The sequence below is a fragment of the Mesitornis unicolor genome, unplaced genomic scaffold (genome assembly GCF_000695765.1).
Source record: "Mesitornis unicolor isolate BGI_N332 unplaced genomic scaffold, ASM69576v1 scaffold10819, whole genome shotgun sequence".
Classification (NCBI taxonomy): domain Eukaryota; kingdom Metazoa; phylum Chordata; class Aves; order Mesitornithiformes; family Mesitornithidae; genus Mesitornis; species Mesitornis unicolor.
The window spans coordinates 22,721-40,972 of NW_010206561.1; the positions used below are offsets into that span (position 1 = coordinate 22,721).

At 38.0% G+C, this 18,252-nt stretch overlaps 1 protein-coding gene across 2 annotated transcripts in view; it reads right to left on the reverse strand.

Annotated features, from left to right (window-relative positions):
• Window positions 1-871: 871 nt before the first annotated feature.
• The window catches only part of ZC3H13 (zinc finger CCCH-type containing 13), a 40,947-nt gene continuing 23,566 nt past the window's right edge, over window positions 872-18,252 (reverse strand). Inside the window, exons 11-19 of one of the 2 annotated variants that reach the window (XM_010191808.1) lie at window positions 17,740-17,922; window positions 14,165-14,708; window positions 12,960-13,063; window positions 11,558-12,577; window positions 9,947-10,462; window positions 6,562-6,711; window positions 5,440-5,640; window positions 1,928-2,091; window positions 872-1,361 (exon numbers count right to left, since the gene is read on the reverse strand). In XM_010191808.1, coding sequence (XP_010190110.1) covers window positions 1,191-1,361; window positions 1,928-2,091; window positions 5,440-5,640; window positions 6,562-6,711; window positions 9,947-10,462; window positions 11,558-12,577; window positions 12,960-13,063; window positions 14,165-14,708; window positions 17,740-17,922 — 3,053 coding nt within the window. In that variant the 3' untranslated portion in view covers window positions 872-1,190. Of the gene's footprint in view, window positions 1,362-1,927; window positions 2,092-5,439; window positions 5,641-6,555; window positions 6,712-9,946; window positions 10,463-11,557; window positions 12,578-12,959; window positions 13,064-14,164; window positions 14,709-17,739; window positions 17,923-18,252 lie in introns of both variants that reach the window. The other variant, XM_010191807.1, reaches the window with a different exon arrangement.

Consider the following 18,252-nt stretch of genomic DNA (forward strand, 5'->3'; position numbering starts at 1 on the left):
TTTAGTGGTTTGTAACTCATTTTTAACCTGAATGAGAACAATGAAAACAACCAGTATAAAAAAAAAAAAGCAACCCAGTATCAAAGTTAATCTACGGATTTCTTTCCCACCCTCTGTGAGCAGAGATCAAAGCAACAATTCAGGTTTAAACGCAGGAAAAGTACAGAGGTGCATACAGAGACCTGGTCTGAGGTTTTAGAAGTCCCAGTTACACATGGAGGCCTCCACAGACTACCTAAACATACCTGACTGATACAATCCCAAGATCCTACAACCAGATATTAACTTCTCAGACTGAAAACAATTCTTAAAAAACTAAGCCCAGGCTTGACAGGTCTCTATCAGGCCCCTGAAATCTGCCACACTAAGCAAAACATCATTACTCGCCGCCTTTACTTCTAACATCCCAAAACTCCTGAAACTCATCATGAGTGAAATACCCTCAGGTTGCTGCATGGGATTGATCTGACCCAACACTTAACACTTAACAGTGTAAAATACATACACTAATCCTCCTTTTTAAGCAGCAGGCATTCCCAAAATGCTGTTAAGTCTCATAAAGATAGGGATGTAAAGCTGGTCATAAATCACTTCCTAGAAGTCTTTTCAGAAAGAAGAAGGGGAGCCTGAAGTGACTAGACGAGATTTTTGTGTCCAGAATTTATCAGAGGAAACCTATGCTAAAGATGGAAAACAGCTAGAGTTTAGTCTAAATCCAGACTCACACCTGATGATGCTGTGAAAAGTGAGGGATTTGGGAAGTGGAGGCAGACTCCTGGGAAACAAGCTATTTAAGAAATTCCAGACATGTACTGAGGGACCACAGTGGTGGTGGAAAACCCCCTTCAGAATGAGGAAAAAGATAAGCAGACAGTTTTCTTCAGTTTAATATCAGGTGGTGGTATAAACTGCTAAAACCAGACATCTTCACATTATTACACTTGATGCACCATAAAACAGGTTTATGTTACAGTGTAAGATTCAATATTATAAAACTTGCAGAGAACTTCACACAGAAGTCTTTATTTTTCACCCCTTTTATTCACATCCAAACCAAGTAATTCTTATCTGTGTACAAACGGAGTATTTTCTTCTATCTTCTACAGCTGCTTTCCAACCAACCAGTCTAAACACCAGCACCAACATCGGTAGTGTGAAATGAACCAGAAAGTGCCACCGCAATCATTCACTCAAGACACACACACTTCTTGCTGGATAGCCGGCTGCGCAATTTTACTGTCCTCTGTCTTTTCCTGCCCAGGAACTTGGCACGCAGTCTTTCGTTTGAATAACCGTAGACTCAACCGTAACAAGTCGCTGTCCATTGCTGCAGAATTCGTATAGGTTTGTTTTGTTGCACCCTGTTGAAATTAAAAATTAAAAGAAGAAAAAAAAAGAAGTTAAAACAGTGGCTTTTAACATGCAAGCTGAGAAATTAACCTCAAGTACTCTCCATAATTAGAGGTTTACTCATACATATTCACTAGAAAAGACATGGAGAATGAATGATTTTTCTATTAGCATGCAAGATCATAAAACCTACTACTGTGCAAGAAATGGCAAAAGTAGGTTTTTTTAATTTTGAAAAGAAAATTATATAGGTACTTTTAACTTGCAAGAACAGAATCTTATAAAAGTACATGGAATCTTAAGCAGAAGATTTATTCAACAATTGTCTTTAAAACTGTATTTTAACTAATTCTTTTCATCACATATTCTCTAAATTTAGACAGTGTATCTCTAGAATTTAAATCCCCAAACAAGAAACACATCACCTACCTCTCGTCTACATCTTGAATGAATCTCTCATCCTAAATAAAAAATGAACACCCTACACCCTCCTTCAATAAAACTATGTTCTCCGTTATTAAAAGGACTAGGTTTGCTCCAGAACAACAATAAATACAAAAATTATCTCCTCACTTGCCTTTTCATTCTTCATTAGCTGCTTGCGAATTGCAGAATCCCTTCTAAAGCACAGTGCTTTAGAGCAAGGACCCAGATTGCTGAGAAGACCCGCTCTCTCTTCTTTTCGTAGAAGTGCAGCCTTGTTCAAGGCCCCCAGTTCATGTTCAAAAAGGTTTTCTGCATCTAGAAAAAATTGGTATTCACAGAGATCAACATAGGCACAGAATTTTAGAAGAGTAATATGGAGAGTAATAGAGTGATACTAAATCCCTGAAAGTTTTTCTATTTGTATTTCTGCTTTCTAAACAATACCAAGCTTTGGAAAAAAACAGGTGCTGCAGTTTACAGAAAAACACAAATAAATCCTTCAACATTTAAATGGAAGGATGCATACCCTTGTATGCAGATTCAGCACCGGAAAGAAATGTTGAAACAGCAATCACTGAGATGTCTAAAAATCAAGTGACAGCTCTGGGATAGAAGAGGGGATAGCATTTATGATTAGTTGTGAGATGAGAGCTGGTTACTACTAGCATTGATCAGAAGGTGGTCTAAATTTCACTTCTTTGCAAGGCATAGTATAACTGTATCAGTGCCAACGCAGCATTTGTACGGCTATGCAGATGTGAAATATGACTATGTAGAATTATTTGTTTATCCATGGTGGATGAACCTGGAGAATAAATCAACAGACACTAATGAACTACCCCCTCCTACTGGCTCATCTAGAGCATTTGTTAATAATAATCAAAGTGGCAGGACTTTAATTCATTTATCATAAGCATGCTATTTATCTAGCATGCAGATAAATATCTGCTATTTACCTAGCATGCAGCTAGCACACTTTAACCAAAGACAGCTCCCTGAGGTCAGACTTGTTCTGTGACTTTTTTTTTTTCTATGAAATGCAGACAAGTGACAAAAAAGCGCACTTGCGTGGATCACAGCTCACTGATTTACAACTCTTTTACAATAAAGAAGAAGATTATAACTGAAAAAAAGGTAAGTTACGTAGCTAAGTACAATCCAGACACCTCTTTATGGTAAAGCATTTGGTGTTTAGCAGAGAATCTAACACCTAACTACAGACACCAGCAAACCTGGGGAAAATTTAGCCGCTAAAAGCAAAGACTGCTGCAGCAGTCTGGCAGGACATAGGAGAACAAAGACACATTTTTAAACCACTCAGAATTTGGATGAAGCTGAGTCAGACTAGCTTTTAAGTAAGGTGAAAAGGAAAAAATGTTGCATGAAATCAAGGGCAGATTAAAGAGAACTGCCCTAATGTCATCAAGACAACCTCAATGGACAATCAACACCACAAATAAGCAACAAGACACAAAAAGGCCACTTCAAACCTAACAGCTTTGTAGAGTCTGCCTGTGTGTCAGACGCTGAGCATATCTGGCAACTGGCAACTAAGCATGTCCATATCCTTAGAGGAAATAATTACATAAAATACAAGAGATACAGGGTAACTCTGCATCAATTCCATCACCTACTACAGATTTGTGTTTCCAAAGAAAACAAACACAAACAAAAATCCCAGAAACAAGATGCCTTTTCGTGTTTGGTTTTTTTCCCTGCATTTCAATGCATTATCAAAACCTTTTCATCCACAAATAAGAACAAAGAAGGGAACACCAAACTCAGGAACAAAAAGGGAAATAAATTATATCACCACTGAGACATCCAAAGTGAAAACACTGTATTTTTGCTGTAATACACACTGAATATCTAGCTCAAATTAATTCATTTTTTAGGGTACTGTGTCTGTGCCTTAGTTTAGAATATATGACCTTTGGCTGTGTAATCACTATATGAGAAACAAGCCCCTTGCAGGAGGTTACAGAGAAAACACATACACCTGAAGGCCTACTGGTAGTTCCACATGTAGTAACTTTGATGCATGAATGGCTGCACACACCCAAGGGAAATCACTGGAGGCACTTCAATCGCCTTTCCGCTCCAGAGTAAAGTTCTGTCGAGTTTGAGTACACTTAAGACAGCCCAGATGCAGTGCTGGAGAGTCTCCTATTATCAACACTCCTCTGGACTTTATTTCTAGAGAAGTATGCAAGGGCTGCTGAGGGTATTTCAAGTATTATTTTCAATAGCCAGGTGAAGTATTTCTGCACTGTGGTTCCTGTTGCAAGGAAATGCTGATAAGAAGTGATGAAGTATACAGCAAACTCTAAGTTTACAGAGAGAGAAATAGTTCATACCTTCACTATACCAATCAGTCTGCAGACTCAGAAAGACACAATACTGTATCAATTACATCAGTTATGTGAATTCTTAGGCATAAGAGCTGAGATTTTTTTTTAAACTAGAATAAAATGAATACTGCACAGAAAGAGCTGCAAATATTGTGGTGGGACACTTACAGTACACCTCAAATTATACTATCTATGATGCATTTTAAATGCTTGCAGTTAATTTGACTTAAAAAAAGAAAAAGGAGAAGCAGTAGCTACAGCCCATGATTAACAGCTACACAATTTAAATGGCTCAAGCAAGCAGTGACATTCATGGAGATTAACAGGGCCTGTAGAAGCGAGTTCATTTTCTTTTCCTCTCCACTTATCTGAGACTGCGAGGCTAACAAGACAACTGCATGAAGAATAATGTTGCAAAGACTTAAAAAGTATTGTTTCAAATTAAGAACTAGAATTTAAAGAGAAAAAAACTCAGAAAAAGCTGCTATTCCCTCAAAACAGGGGCTCCACAGATGCTATTACTTATAAGCCATAATTTTCTCACGTTTAGATTCTGGAGTAATTTGCATAGAGATCTTCTAGAAAGCAAATGTTTCATAGTCCTAAAAGCCCAGTTCTACCGTGTAAGTTGCTACAAGCAGCTCAGCTGGTTCCTGGGATGCCGAAGAGAAAAATCAGGATTCTGTTGTATGCAAAAGCCCTTCTTACACTACAGAAGTGTAGCAAAAAGCAGTGGTACAGTTCATATCCATCCCATCTACCACACATGTCTTATGTCACACACTTTGTCCAAATGCCAGACCTGTGTACTATTTTATTTAATCTCCCACTTCTGGCAGAGATGTAACATACAAAATTCACTGAACTGCTTCCCTCTGACCCAAGAATTCCTACTTATGCATTCCAGAGAGGATCTTCAAAAGAAAAATAAGAGGACACGCAGAGAACCTTCACAGAAAATAAGAAATCATATTTCTCTCTCACAGTGTTACTACTAATCCACTCCAGAAGATTCTTAGCTCTCCAAAAAACCAGTAACATTTTAGGTCACGAAAGTATGAATGGTCTCACAAAAAGAATATTACACTGGGATGAAGAACTTTGTTTAGGCTACTATTCAAAACCTCCTCGCCACTGCTGGAACTAAAACACTAATTTGATTGACATGCAGCTGTATTACATTCCTCTAGTTTTCATACAAAACTCATTATACTTTTTCCATGGTCTTGGAATCTAAAATAATGAACTAATGCACATTTCATAATGATTTCCACTAAGTACAGAACAGTTTAATCTCTGGAGAAACAATTACCTTTAGGTTTTTCTAACACACTCTGGCAAGTCTCTTTAATTTTGGTGAAGAGTTCTGGTCCTGCCAATCGCTTGGAAATGCCAACTCTCAACATAACGGCAGCTGGTGTGAATTTTAAGAGCGCAGCCCCAGGCTCCCGTGGTTCTTTTGGCTGCTTTGGCATAAGACTGGACCAATCCACATCTATAACATCCACAGGATCTGCAAAAACATTGACAGAGAATGAGCTACCACATCATCATCCCTTAAGACAGTTGATTAATTTTAAGTGCTGTGTACATCCCCATGTCCTAAAAGCAATGTAAATTAGATGAACGTTGTTCTGCAGTTCTCAACACTACCAGATCCTTAGACACTTCAGGAAAGAATGTCAAACTCACTTAGATTGGTGGGAAAAAAGATCAGACAAATACAAAGCTTCTTGGATTAAAAAATACCAAACCAATCAACTTCAATATTCTACTTCATTTTTATCACAACCCCTTTGTGAAAGGCTGCTCAGACCCTGCTTAGCCAGCAGATTTGGACACGTCACTTAGACATTCACAACAGTCACAGTACAACTGAACATGCTAAGACGATCCAACCTTAGAACCTGGTATGCCAACTCTGAATGCTCCCCTTCGAAGGACATATATATTAATTATTGAATCAACATATAACTGTGTCTCTCTAGTACATTTATTATGAAAAATACGAACACTGATCTTATAGCCCAGATAACCCAAGTGAACTTAAGACAAACAGAAGATTTCATACTTCCCAGTATATGTGGGAAGCATTCAAGTACAGATAAAATCTGCTCATAAAAGCATCAGTACCAAATAATGATCAAACACAAGCGAGATAAATAAAAACACATTTATAAAAACAAAGCTTACCCTTCTAGCTACATACAACAACAAGATAAATACTGCTTCACAATACAGCTCCCAGTACTCTTTACTTACCTCTATACTTCTCAGGTTTACCTCACCATTACAGAACAAATAAGAAATACCAAAGAGCATATAATCTGCATTCCTAATGCAGGAATACTGTCTACATCACAATAGCATTATATGCAAGCCAATCTAATTGTTATATTCAAATAATAAGAAAGGGGTTTTGTTATACTTTTACCAGGCATCTTCTCATCCTCCTGTTGATCTTCCCGCTTTTCAGCATCACCTGCCAGAATTTCATCCAGTTCATCATCACTGATTGGCTCATATTCTCCAGCACCAGACTCCAGTGACTGTACATCATCAATCTTTGCTTCATCTTCTCCTCCTACAGAGACAGATTCATATCATGGCTTGAAATCAATCATTCTTGTTTTCTAAGCATGCTTTAAGCAGAATGAAAACATGGAGGTTCAGCAAACAAGCCTATTAATTTTTTGGGACAAGTATATTCAAAATTAAAACAGGTATTAACTCATGGAGACAGAAAAGTTATTTCTCCCATATACGATGTGGCAGTTTGAATTTACATACCTTGGTCAATTTTTTTTGTGCAGTATTAGCACACAGAAGACCATATTCAAAAGAAACTTATGTTGATTATTCGATATTGGATATGTAGTTAACAATACAAATCTAAGTTAGTGCCACAAAGTCTTTCAGATGCTTTTGCACATGAATCCAAACTCAGGCTTCAGTCCAAAGGCTCTACAGGAAAAAGAAGTAACAAAACCCCAAAATACAAGAATGTGCAAGATATCCTGAATGAAGCAATTATTCACAGAGTTTTAGACTCTTTGTGGAAGTCACAAGAAGAGCTTTTGAAAAGCTATGCCAAACTTTTTCAGCTGTTGCTACACTTCTATCCATCCACATACTATATGCATATACAAGTATCTGTGGTGTACGTGTCATCGTGTTCCTTAAAACCAGTAGACACAAGACACTCAAATGCTGCATTTTGCAATTCGTGAAAGGAACATCTGAAGGTATTCTCTCACCTCCAAGACTGAAAAATCTGACTCAAGCATTCAGAAACCCTACTGCTCTAAACTCAGGCTTTCTTTGGGTTCTCCACCATGGTACTCACAATGAGTTGTGCCATGCAGACTAAACAGAATTTACAGGGGTCCTCCCATGCGAATTACAATTCTAGTAACTTCCAGCTCCCTTATCCAGAAGGAAAACTGCCTCTGTTTTAAGTTGCCCCCAATTTTCAATTTTTTTTGGTAAAAGCTGCAGAGGGGGAAGAAAAAAAATCACCTCAACTAATCTAAAAATCAGCATGGAAAAAGCAAGTAAGACGTACTAGCAGAGCATAAATTAACTACCTCTGACCACCAGGCAGTGCTTTGGAGGAAGCATATAGCATCTTGGGCATTATTTCAGCCCACTCCTAAAGCAAACACACTAAGGTTCAAGACACTACGTGTAATTAGTGTAACTAATTAGTTAATTAGTAACTACATGCTCATACATTTTTTAGATAATATATTACACTAATTTGTCCAAGTAAATACCAGATACCTCCTTAACATCATCAGATTTGGAAATAGTATTTAGTTTTCTAAAAAGTTTTTAGAAAATAAGGTGATGTGTACTAAATTTCATTTTGTGTCTTATGATTTTAACTATTCACTGCCTGTATGATCCATCTTCTACCTTCACATTGATCTACCAGATACACTAGCTTGCAATAACTACATGCCTAGACAGCACAGATGAACCATTAAAAACATTACTGTATGATGCAATCAAAAGTAACAATCCAAAGTTCTCAATACATGATTAAAAAGATTAATTTTTCAATTTTGAATTTCAAAATAAAGTTTGATAATTTCTAGATTAAAAATCTATTACTATCTTTACTGCTTTTTCACAGAAATTCACTTATCTATTAACTCTGCATTAAAAACATGACACAATAGCCAACTAAAAGGAGTAATATAAACAGGACTAATTAAGTAAGGAAAGACTAAAGTACAATAAACGCAGAAAATCACAAACATGCTATATGTAGTATGCTGTAATAAAATGAAATGCCATCTAATATTTTACAAAAGACATTTCTTGGTCTAAAAAAAGTAATTCTAACTTAATATACTGTAACTTCCTACAGTTGATGATTCTCAGAGAATTTAGAACACAACTTTTGAAAAATACATAAAAGAATATACATTAAGACACTTACAAGAAGCCTGTTGAAAGGCCAGACCTAAGAACACATTTAATATCCAAAGCTGATTCAGTTACAAGTGTCTTCTCTGAAACAGATAATATAACTAGGAGTAGCCTTTCATAACTGCTTTCTCAAATTACCACATAGTACACTCAGATTTCCTGCACCATTCCTTCCTCTAGCTTAAAAATTGCCGAATTCTGTCCCTTACAGCAGCACAGAGCCGACTTCCCCATGCTAACTCCAAACACAACATTGGACAAGTGCTTCCACTCCACAGACAATCTCCTTAAATGGAATTTTCTCAATTGTACCAGTCAACCCTAATGACCACTCCACTAATCAAGCAGGAGATGTAGTAAGTAATAAATATTCCTCATCATCCTCTCCAGACATTTCATTTAACTGCTCAAATTAACAATGAACATCTACTGATAATTCTTATTAAGCATGCAAATACAGTATCCTGTTATCTTTTGCAGAACTACAAAAGCTTAATTAGTTTACTTCTGTTTCTGAAGACTACGGACCTCAGGCCTTACCATTCCAAACATTCAAAAATTCCAAATCCTACAGTGTCTTTTTTCCTCTCCACAGATTTTAAAGACAACTCTGGCAGTCACCAAAAAACACCCAACCAACTTAATGAACACAATCGTAATGTACACCAGTTACTTTGGATTTAGACTCTTGCTTCTTTTACATTGTCAATGCAGGTTAAAAGTACTTCCCAAATTACCTACCCATGCAAAGCTCAAGCTGTCTAATGCAGTGCTTGCCCGTTACTTACTTTATTTATCCTAAGCACGTTTTCCCCAGTACCATTAGGGCCAGCAAACTGAAGCTGCATTTAATATGATTACCTCAGGAAAGCCATTTTTGGACTGTTGTGCCAAGCCATACATATGTTTCACCTACTAATCAGACAATTATTTCTATGATAATTGGACTCTGCAGAAAAAAACCCTAACGAACAGTTCCAAGTCAAGACTCATTTTTTTCCCCACTAATTTCCTACCACTTCCAAACTAAGAAATAGATCTTATAATGACATAAGGCAATCAAATGTTGGCGTGGTCTTTAGCAAACTGCCTATTCGGAGACATTACACCTTTGAGAAATTATACCTCAGATCATTTATGGTTTTTTTGCCTCAAGACTTCTTTAGAAATTAACAAATAACACTAATGTTGACACAATTAACAGTTAGAAAGAAGATGCTCATTGGAATTCTCCCTTACTGTGTCTGATTCCACAATAGGGAAGCTGGAGCCAATACGCCTTTCAGTAGGAAGTTATTTTAATATTATCTCAGTTCAGCATTAGGCTGAAAGGGAAAGAATAAAATACCCGACAGTCCAGGTTGTTTCCCAGAATATCTCACCTTCTAAACTCTCTACCTTTTCAGCCTCATTTCCATCTTCAAAATTTTGTAAAGGTCCTAAATCTTTGTCCATTCTTTCCTTCTCTGACGCCCCTGAATCCCGACAAACACCATCAAATTCCTTTTCGTGATCTCTGTCCAGTTTTGTTTCGCTGTGTTTTGTCGATTCCTTTTGAGAGGAGATGTCAAGAGTTCTATCTCTCTCTCTTTCAGCAGCATCAGGCAGTTGTCTGTCTCTCTCTCTGTCCAGCTCCCGTCTTTTCTCTCTCTCCCTCTCCCTCTCCCGTTCTCGGAGTCTCTCCCGCTCCCTGCTTCTTGGCCAGTCTTTGTCAACATCTCGGTCCCAGTCTCTCTGTCTTCCCTCTCTCCTCTCTCTCTCTCGTTCTCGATCATGGTCATGTCGATCTCGCTCCTGGAGCCTTTCCCTGCTATCAAAGGACCCAGATCTGGAATGGACCTGACGATCTGATTCAGGAGAACTTCTTCTTGAGCTGTGGCTTCTTGAATCTTGACGATCTGAATAAAATATTTTAAATATATGCATGACTACAGCATGTAAATACAATACCATTTTACTAGACCAGAGCATTTTAAAGAATCATGTATGAAAATGTACTTCTCAAAAGCATCATCTTCAAATTAATAATGCCTTCAGATTGCCTACACATGTAACCATACTTAAAAACATAAGGTATTTCTCCTACTCTCAAAAAAGATTTCTAGTGGCTACTTCCTACTGTGATAGAAGCCAAACTGAAGGTATAACATTTTAACTCAGAAATGCAGGCAAGGGGAAAGGAGGTTAAAAAAAAACCACACCACACAAAAAACCCAACAAAGGAATAATCTCAAAATTCAAACATTTCAGAACATGTCTTCTAAAAGCTAGGAAAGCCTTGGCTAGCAAATGATAAATTCGGAAAAATAATTTCAGGCATGTAAACATGAGAAGAACAGAGAGCCAAAGTACTTTAGGAGGAAGTTATTTTCCTATTGATGCTGCTTAAATTTTAAAACACATTACCCATTTTTTTGACAGGAACTACACAAATGAAACAAGTCGACTGTGATTATTTTGATTTGCAACAAAGATGATTTCTGTACACATCGAAAGTATGTCTAACAGCAACCAGATTTACCTCAGTGAAAATAGCTCCTGAGACAGTAATAGATCTCTCTTCCAGAGAGAACAGACATTTTAATTTTGCATAGATTTCAGAATTTCCATATCAAAATAAATGTTAATAATGAAGTTAAAAACATTATTTAGATGATGAAATACCTTATGTAGATGATAAAACTATTTCACTGTTCTGTTAACATAAGCATTTTCTCTTTCTATGAGTTTCTTTGGGCCTACAAATTACTTTATTCCCCAAACAGCATGAAGTGAATCTGACTGAATGTTTTGGTGTAAACAAAGTGGTAATCCTGCCCACTGAGGATCAGCTTTTCAAATATGGTTTTGCAGTGAATGGCAGTGAGTACCTCCCTCTCCCTTAATTACAAATTAAGAAAGTGTATACAGCCATGCAAGAATGACTTGGGATTCACACCTTCACACTTTTACACAGAATGATAGGTCAACCTCACTAAAACTTATTTTATTACCTGAAGATGTGCTGCGACTGGGCTCCCCTCGTTTCAACTGATCGATTCTGGACTTCCGTTCCCCTGTGATTTCTAAGCTTTTCTTCTCTCTGTCCCTGTCCCTATCCCTGTCTCTAGAGCTACTGTGCAGCATCCTCTTCCGTCCAGTCTGGTCATCTCCACTGCGATGAGCTGAGTCATTGGAAGGGGATCTAAGTCTGCTTGAGGCATGGCTCCGATTGCTCCCAAGGCTGCTACTGCGTTTCTGATCCAGAGGTTTACGATGTGGTCCATCGTCTATAGTAACATGAGGGGCTTCCACCTTTTCTCCCCTTGTCCTGTGACTTTTTCTATGTGAGTCCTCAGTGCTTCTTTCTGGAACAACAACGTCACCACGTTCAGGAACATCTTCATCTGACCAGTCACTAAATGTTGTATCCTCTCTTTTTTGGGGGACTTCTGCCACAGCTTTCTCAGGTGGTGCTTCAACCAATTCTTCTTTTGTTACAGGGGGGGTTCTTGGGCCTTTCTTCTTTTTATGATGTGGAACGATTTCTTCATCAGAAACTTCAGAATCACCCTTGGACCTCTTCCTCTTCTTCTCTACATTTTTCTTTTTTTGACCTTTCTTGGGTGAAAAGACCTGGCTTTCCTCAGTTGTTGATTCATTAGCATACCTTTCCACCCCACTATCATCATCTTTCTTCTTCTTTGTGGCCTTTTTCTGTATCTTCGACTTCTTCTTGCTGTCATCATGCATTCTATCAGAAGCATCTCTTTCTTCAGAGGGACGGTGCCCAAGATTTTCCTGAACCCTGGACCGGGAGCTTTCTGAAGCATCTGGTTGCTCTCTTTGCTTATCTGCTGAAGAAACCCTCTCTTTAAACTCCGGTTCTTCATAACGTCGGGAGCTTTCCTTTCTGTCCGATTTTCGCTCTTCTTCTTTCCAGCGACTCTGCCGCTCTTCTGTAACGTGAGAGGGGCTCAGTGACCGGGATTCCTGTGGCCGCACAACCTGGCTCAGAAGTCTGTGCTTTTCATCTACAAAATGAGAAAAAGGATATACTTGTATTGTTTAGGAAGAAGAAGAACAGGTGAACATTTGCATGCCAAAAAGTGTCAATCAAGACAAAGAATCCATTATTTCAGTAACATTTCTTAAGTTTTTCTACTGCTGCAGCAGCAGCAGACTATTTCCATTCCGGTAAACATGCATCTTGAACAACAGATGCAGAAGCCACTATCACCCATCAGATGTAACATATAGTGACAAAATGAAGACAAAAAGGCAAACATAAAAATAAGGGGAGGAGGGCACCTATAAAAGCTTTTCCCATGTTTTTTCTATTTAAGATTGCAAGTTATTTTCCATAGGTAGAGGGTAAGCTGGATCCTGCTGCAGAGACAGTCAACTCCTACTTACTTTTATCATCTCCACTGTTGTAAGCATCACTATCAGGAGAGTGTTCACGGCGGCGTTTGGGTGACTGACGAGGACTTGGACTGCTTCCATTTCTGTGACGCTTCCTGTAGAACAAACATGTACAGTTAAATTTCTTTGGGATTCTTTAAAGAAAACATTCAATAATTGAGTTTATTATCAATACAATCCCTGAAGCCTAACCACCTCATAGAGAAGACAACACATCCAAAGGATGCCAGGAAGTTTTGTGGTTTTCTAAGCTGTTAATGCAAAACTTTGAGTATTATCAGTTTTCTGTAAAATACCTTAAACTAAAACTCTTAACACTGAAGACAACTATATTTTTAGCAAAAAGCTATGAAAGACTATTAAGCTTATTTTTTTTCTTGTGGCAATGAGCCTTGCAATGGGTTGACCGCAGCTGGCAGCTATGTCCCAACCTAGATGCTTGCTCACTTCTCCACTGGTGAGATGGGAGAGAGCCTGTACTAGATTTATAGGAATCCACAATTCTCTCATATAAAAACTACTAATTCCAAGCCAAGCAGCCATTCAGGGTTACTTATTATTGATGAAACAGTAAGAATTTTATTGTACTAAATGAAAAAAGACAAAAAATCAGTGCTAGACACTTAAAGGAAGCACCATGCACTTACTCGGAACATTGTTCACGCCTTCACTAGGCAGCCTTCTGGTACTGAAAATTTAGCTGTGCAAAGGGTAATGTATGTTACACAGCAATTTAATTAACAAAGTCATGAACTCTGCCCTAGTTAGCTGCTATCTGACTTGCCAGGCTTCAAAAGGTAACACAGATGGCTATTATGCTTCCAAGAATGCCTGCATTACTAAAGACAAGGCCACGCCAAGTACACTTACAAGGGAAAATTACATGGTCTGACTCAATTGTTAGTTCCTGAGTAACTCCACAATTCTATACTAACAAAGCATCAGATTAAATTCACTAGGATAGTATTACAACCACTAGCATAGTAACGATATGGGGGCCACCAGTACATGCCACAGAGATGCAGGGGAGACATGGCTCAAGACAGAGACTCTGTATAAACAGGATATCTTCCTCCTTATGATACCCCCCTGCTTACTAACTTACTAAAAACAACAGTAAAAGACAGGGTGTTTTTTGGTGGTTTTTTGTTTGTTTGTTTGTTTTTTTGACCAAAGTAACATTCAGATCAACTCACTTGGATTTTCTTTCCTCATGGACATCTCTTGAACTTCTTTCTTCTCTGATATCTTCTCTCTTATCCCTGCGGTCTTCCCTTCCTTTTTCTTTATCGTCCCAGTCCCTCTGGCGGTCTCTTTCTTTATCCCTGTCCCGACCTCTCTCCCTTTCTCGTTCCCGCTCTCGATCTCTTTCACGCTCTCGCTCCCTTTCTCTTTCCTCCCGTTCTCGCTCTCGCTCCTTCTCCCTCTCCCTCTCTCGTTCCCTTTCCCTGTCATGGTCCCTGTCTCGGTCACGCTCGCGGTCCCTGTCCTTGTCCCGCTCTCTCTCCCTCTCCCGTTCCCGAGCACGATCTCGTTCCAACTCTCTTTCTTTCTCCCTTTCTCTTTCCCGGTCTCTCTCTCTTTCCCTCTCTCGGTCCCTGTCCCTTTCTCGCTCTCTCTCCCGGGCCCTTTCGTCTCTTCTATCATCAGACCGATCTATTCTTCGCTCCTCTCTTCTGTCATCCCGCTCGAGGTCATCACTTCGTCCTTGATGTCGTACCGGTGAGCTTGCTCTCTGATCTGTGAAGAGAGGCAGGTTTGATTACCAAGTGCTAAAGGGACATACACTGCTTCCACCACACTGGTAAAAACCCAAGAGCGTTTGTTTTGACAATCTAGATAGTGGTTTGCATTAAATGAAAAGCAACTTCCTACAGAAACTTGAAAATTCTCTTTGCAGAGGGAAAAAGACAAAAAGCAGTACTAATTTTGAAAGATTTTTTTTTCAATATTTATGGAGTGGGCTTTCCTGATTTTAGCCAAAAGTTATGACAAAGATTTTATTTTCTACCAGATTTTTCTGAATGGTTTCAAAAGATAATTACATGCCTCACAACCTGGCTATTACCATTGCATTACTCAATGATTCAAAATTTGGCATAAGGTCTTGAAAAGCTCCAAGTGACATACATATAAAAATGAAATGTTAAGACTTCTGTACAAAAAATTTACTACCCAAAACTGTTGAGTCATGGGCTTTACAAGAACTCACACTATTTATAATACATAGTAAAAGTAACTGCAAAATAAGAAATACTAGCCTGTCTCATCACAGAAGAGATCCCTGCACAGAAATACACACCCAAAACCATGAGAAAAGGAGAGGCAAGGATGCAATACAGGTTGCTGAATTGCTGGAAGTTTCCATATGTATTCAGTGCAGAGCCTTACAGTTTTAGAAGCAAGAGTTTTCCATGTTCAGACAGTGGATTAGACTTGTGGGGAAACCTAAATTTATATAGAAAATGACTGATCCAGAAAACCTGATTTATCTAATGGTATTTACTCTCTAGACTTAGCTGCATTTTGTTAGTGATATTTTGGACCATTTTTAAATATTTCTGTAAAAATTGACCACTTCATAACAATTTCTATGCTGACGTTAGTAGTATTTGATTCACAACAAATCAATAAAACTATTTTCCCACAATATATATTAAAAGCACTATACAAAAGAGCCAAAAATGGCACAAACAGAGGTTGGTATTTTTCGGTCCATTACTCTGAGGCTAAGAGTGCTTTGCTGTAAATTGAGACAATGTCCACCAGGGGCAAGCAGGCAGAGTTTGAACAGGACTAAATCAATAAAACTTGCATTTCCATCAGTTTAATCAATTTCCATCTCTGAGTGAATTAGCAACGACTTAATGCTCCCCTGTTACCAGGTAAAATTAAAAGCAAACTTGAGCGATGTTCCTGCCATGGATGTAACACTGCTTTTTTAAAAAGGCAAATCATGAGTCCATGCAAGTGGTTTCATGAATGGGTTTCACATTGTTTTAATGGTGCCTATAAAATTATAATATGATTTATCATGCATATTAACTATTAGATTTTCTACTGTCTGTAACATGTGTTTGTAATGTTAGTTTGGTGACAAAACATCTACGTGAAACTATGAATCAAGATACTGGAAGTGTATTAGACAATTAAACACGGATAGTCAGCACTTCTTACGTGAGCTCATTATTTGAAGTCCTGTTCCAGTGGATTCCACATATTTGCCTTAGTTGAACAAAGGCAGCACAAATTTGCAAGCTTACATTTTAAAACCATACTAAAAAGATCCCTTATATGTCATAGAACTAAGTACCAATCAAAATCTATTTCCATTTTTCTCTGAATGACAAATGTTAAAACTGTGGTCTAATTATGGAAACTACGTCTTGAACTGTAACTCTAAGGAAGATTTATAATTACAAAAAGTAATCTAAATTTTTAAGGAACAAAACGACAAATCTTATCTCCATTCAAGCTCCTCACGCTTTTCCCCCATAGGGAAACACAATCCATTCCCTTCTAAAAATTTATTTTGTTGTGATGACATATTTTTACTTCCTATGATTTTTTTAATGTTTTCCTCAATAAAATACAAGCTCCATATGCTATGAGAAGCACAAATTACATCATAACGTATCTAGGATTTATTTGGCATAGGGAGGTGGAAGAGATGAAAGCTACTCTCCAAAAGCAAACCCCCAGGACACATTCAGGTTGCAGGAGTTTCCATCTGACAAGAAAAAGGAAGTCTGGAAATTAGGTTTGTTGAAATCCTGTCTTAAGATGAGATAGGATCTAAAGTAGAACCTGTCACAAGAACAAGCAATAATAGATACATTTCAATGGACCAAAAAGCACCTCACAAAGTAACTTACAAAACATGTCTTTGAAAAACTGAAGTTAAACAACAGCTAGAACATATCTGTCACTTCCAAATCAAAACTCAAGACAGAAAAAAAACCCCTACTGTAATTTTATATTTATTCTTCACAGCTCCTCATTTAATTTCCATGCAATTTTCATTTGCTGTTCTCCTAACTAGTGAGTAATACAAATATTTTCCAGAGTGAAAGCTGGTACCAAGTTCCTCAGAGACAACACAGTACTCTTTCAGGTGCAGAAGTGTGACATCTTGCATACTCTATGATCACTGGTATCTGTACCAACACTTACTAACCAATTATTATTGACCACAACAAAGCATTCATCAATATCCAGTTCCCCAGGAAGTCAGGTTTTGAATTAATCATAAATTTAAAATGTCACTTCCTTTAGTATTAAGTAGTCAGTCAGTCACTCTAGTAGTCAAGCCTTCCCCAAAACACACTCAAATAATTTACCATACAAAAATCCAATGTTTCTATACAGACTAACATAACTAGTAATGAAATGCAGTTGTTATTCTAAGCTTACATGCATATGTACATGAAGTGGAGAAGGAGGCAAAAAGGAGGAAAAAACATTTACATTGAAGTTGTACTACAAAATCTCTTGAAGTAGTTTGTTTAAAGACTACTTGGATGAATAAAACCAGAAGGTGTCAACATCTAGCCATAGGGAGAAAGGGCATAGCATTTATGCATGCACTGCCAATGAGAGATCTTACTACAGAAGCTGTTACATCAAGGATAGGACTAGTGTCAGTGTGCCGTTATTTATGAATTAGTGTTACGGGGTGGAACAAAGGAAAAAAAAGGAGAGAGAGAAACATACATACACACACATTTTCCTACATTTATATATATATATGTAAAAATATACATTACAGTACCTCTTTCTCTGTTGTCACGTCTGTCCCGTTCACTGTGTCTTCTTTCAAAGGATGAATCCCTTGCTTGCTCTCGACTGTCATAGCGATCCCGATCAGGATAGCTACTCCTCGATTCCCAGCTATCATGGTAGTTTCCACTACTGCTGTGACCATCAACCTGGGATCCTCTAGTCCCCCGACTTCCTAATAGAGAGTTATCAAAATAAAGGATGAGTTTTCACATGTAAGGAAATCCACTGACATTTCATACCAACTAGAGTAGTAAGTTTTAATAAACTTCAATTAACTGTTCATGGAAATAGAAATTGTAGCATCAGACTCTGATTAACCAGCAGCTCTCAGATTTCAAGTTTTAATTGTAAAGTTACTACTTTCAAACTGCAAACTCTAGATTTTACAAATCCCTACCCGCTGGTCATAGCATGAGGTCTCCTGACTAGGAATGTAACAGTCCACTAGCTAGTCTACATTTGTTCTGAGTAGGATGTAAACTTACAGACAGCACAGCAGGAA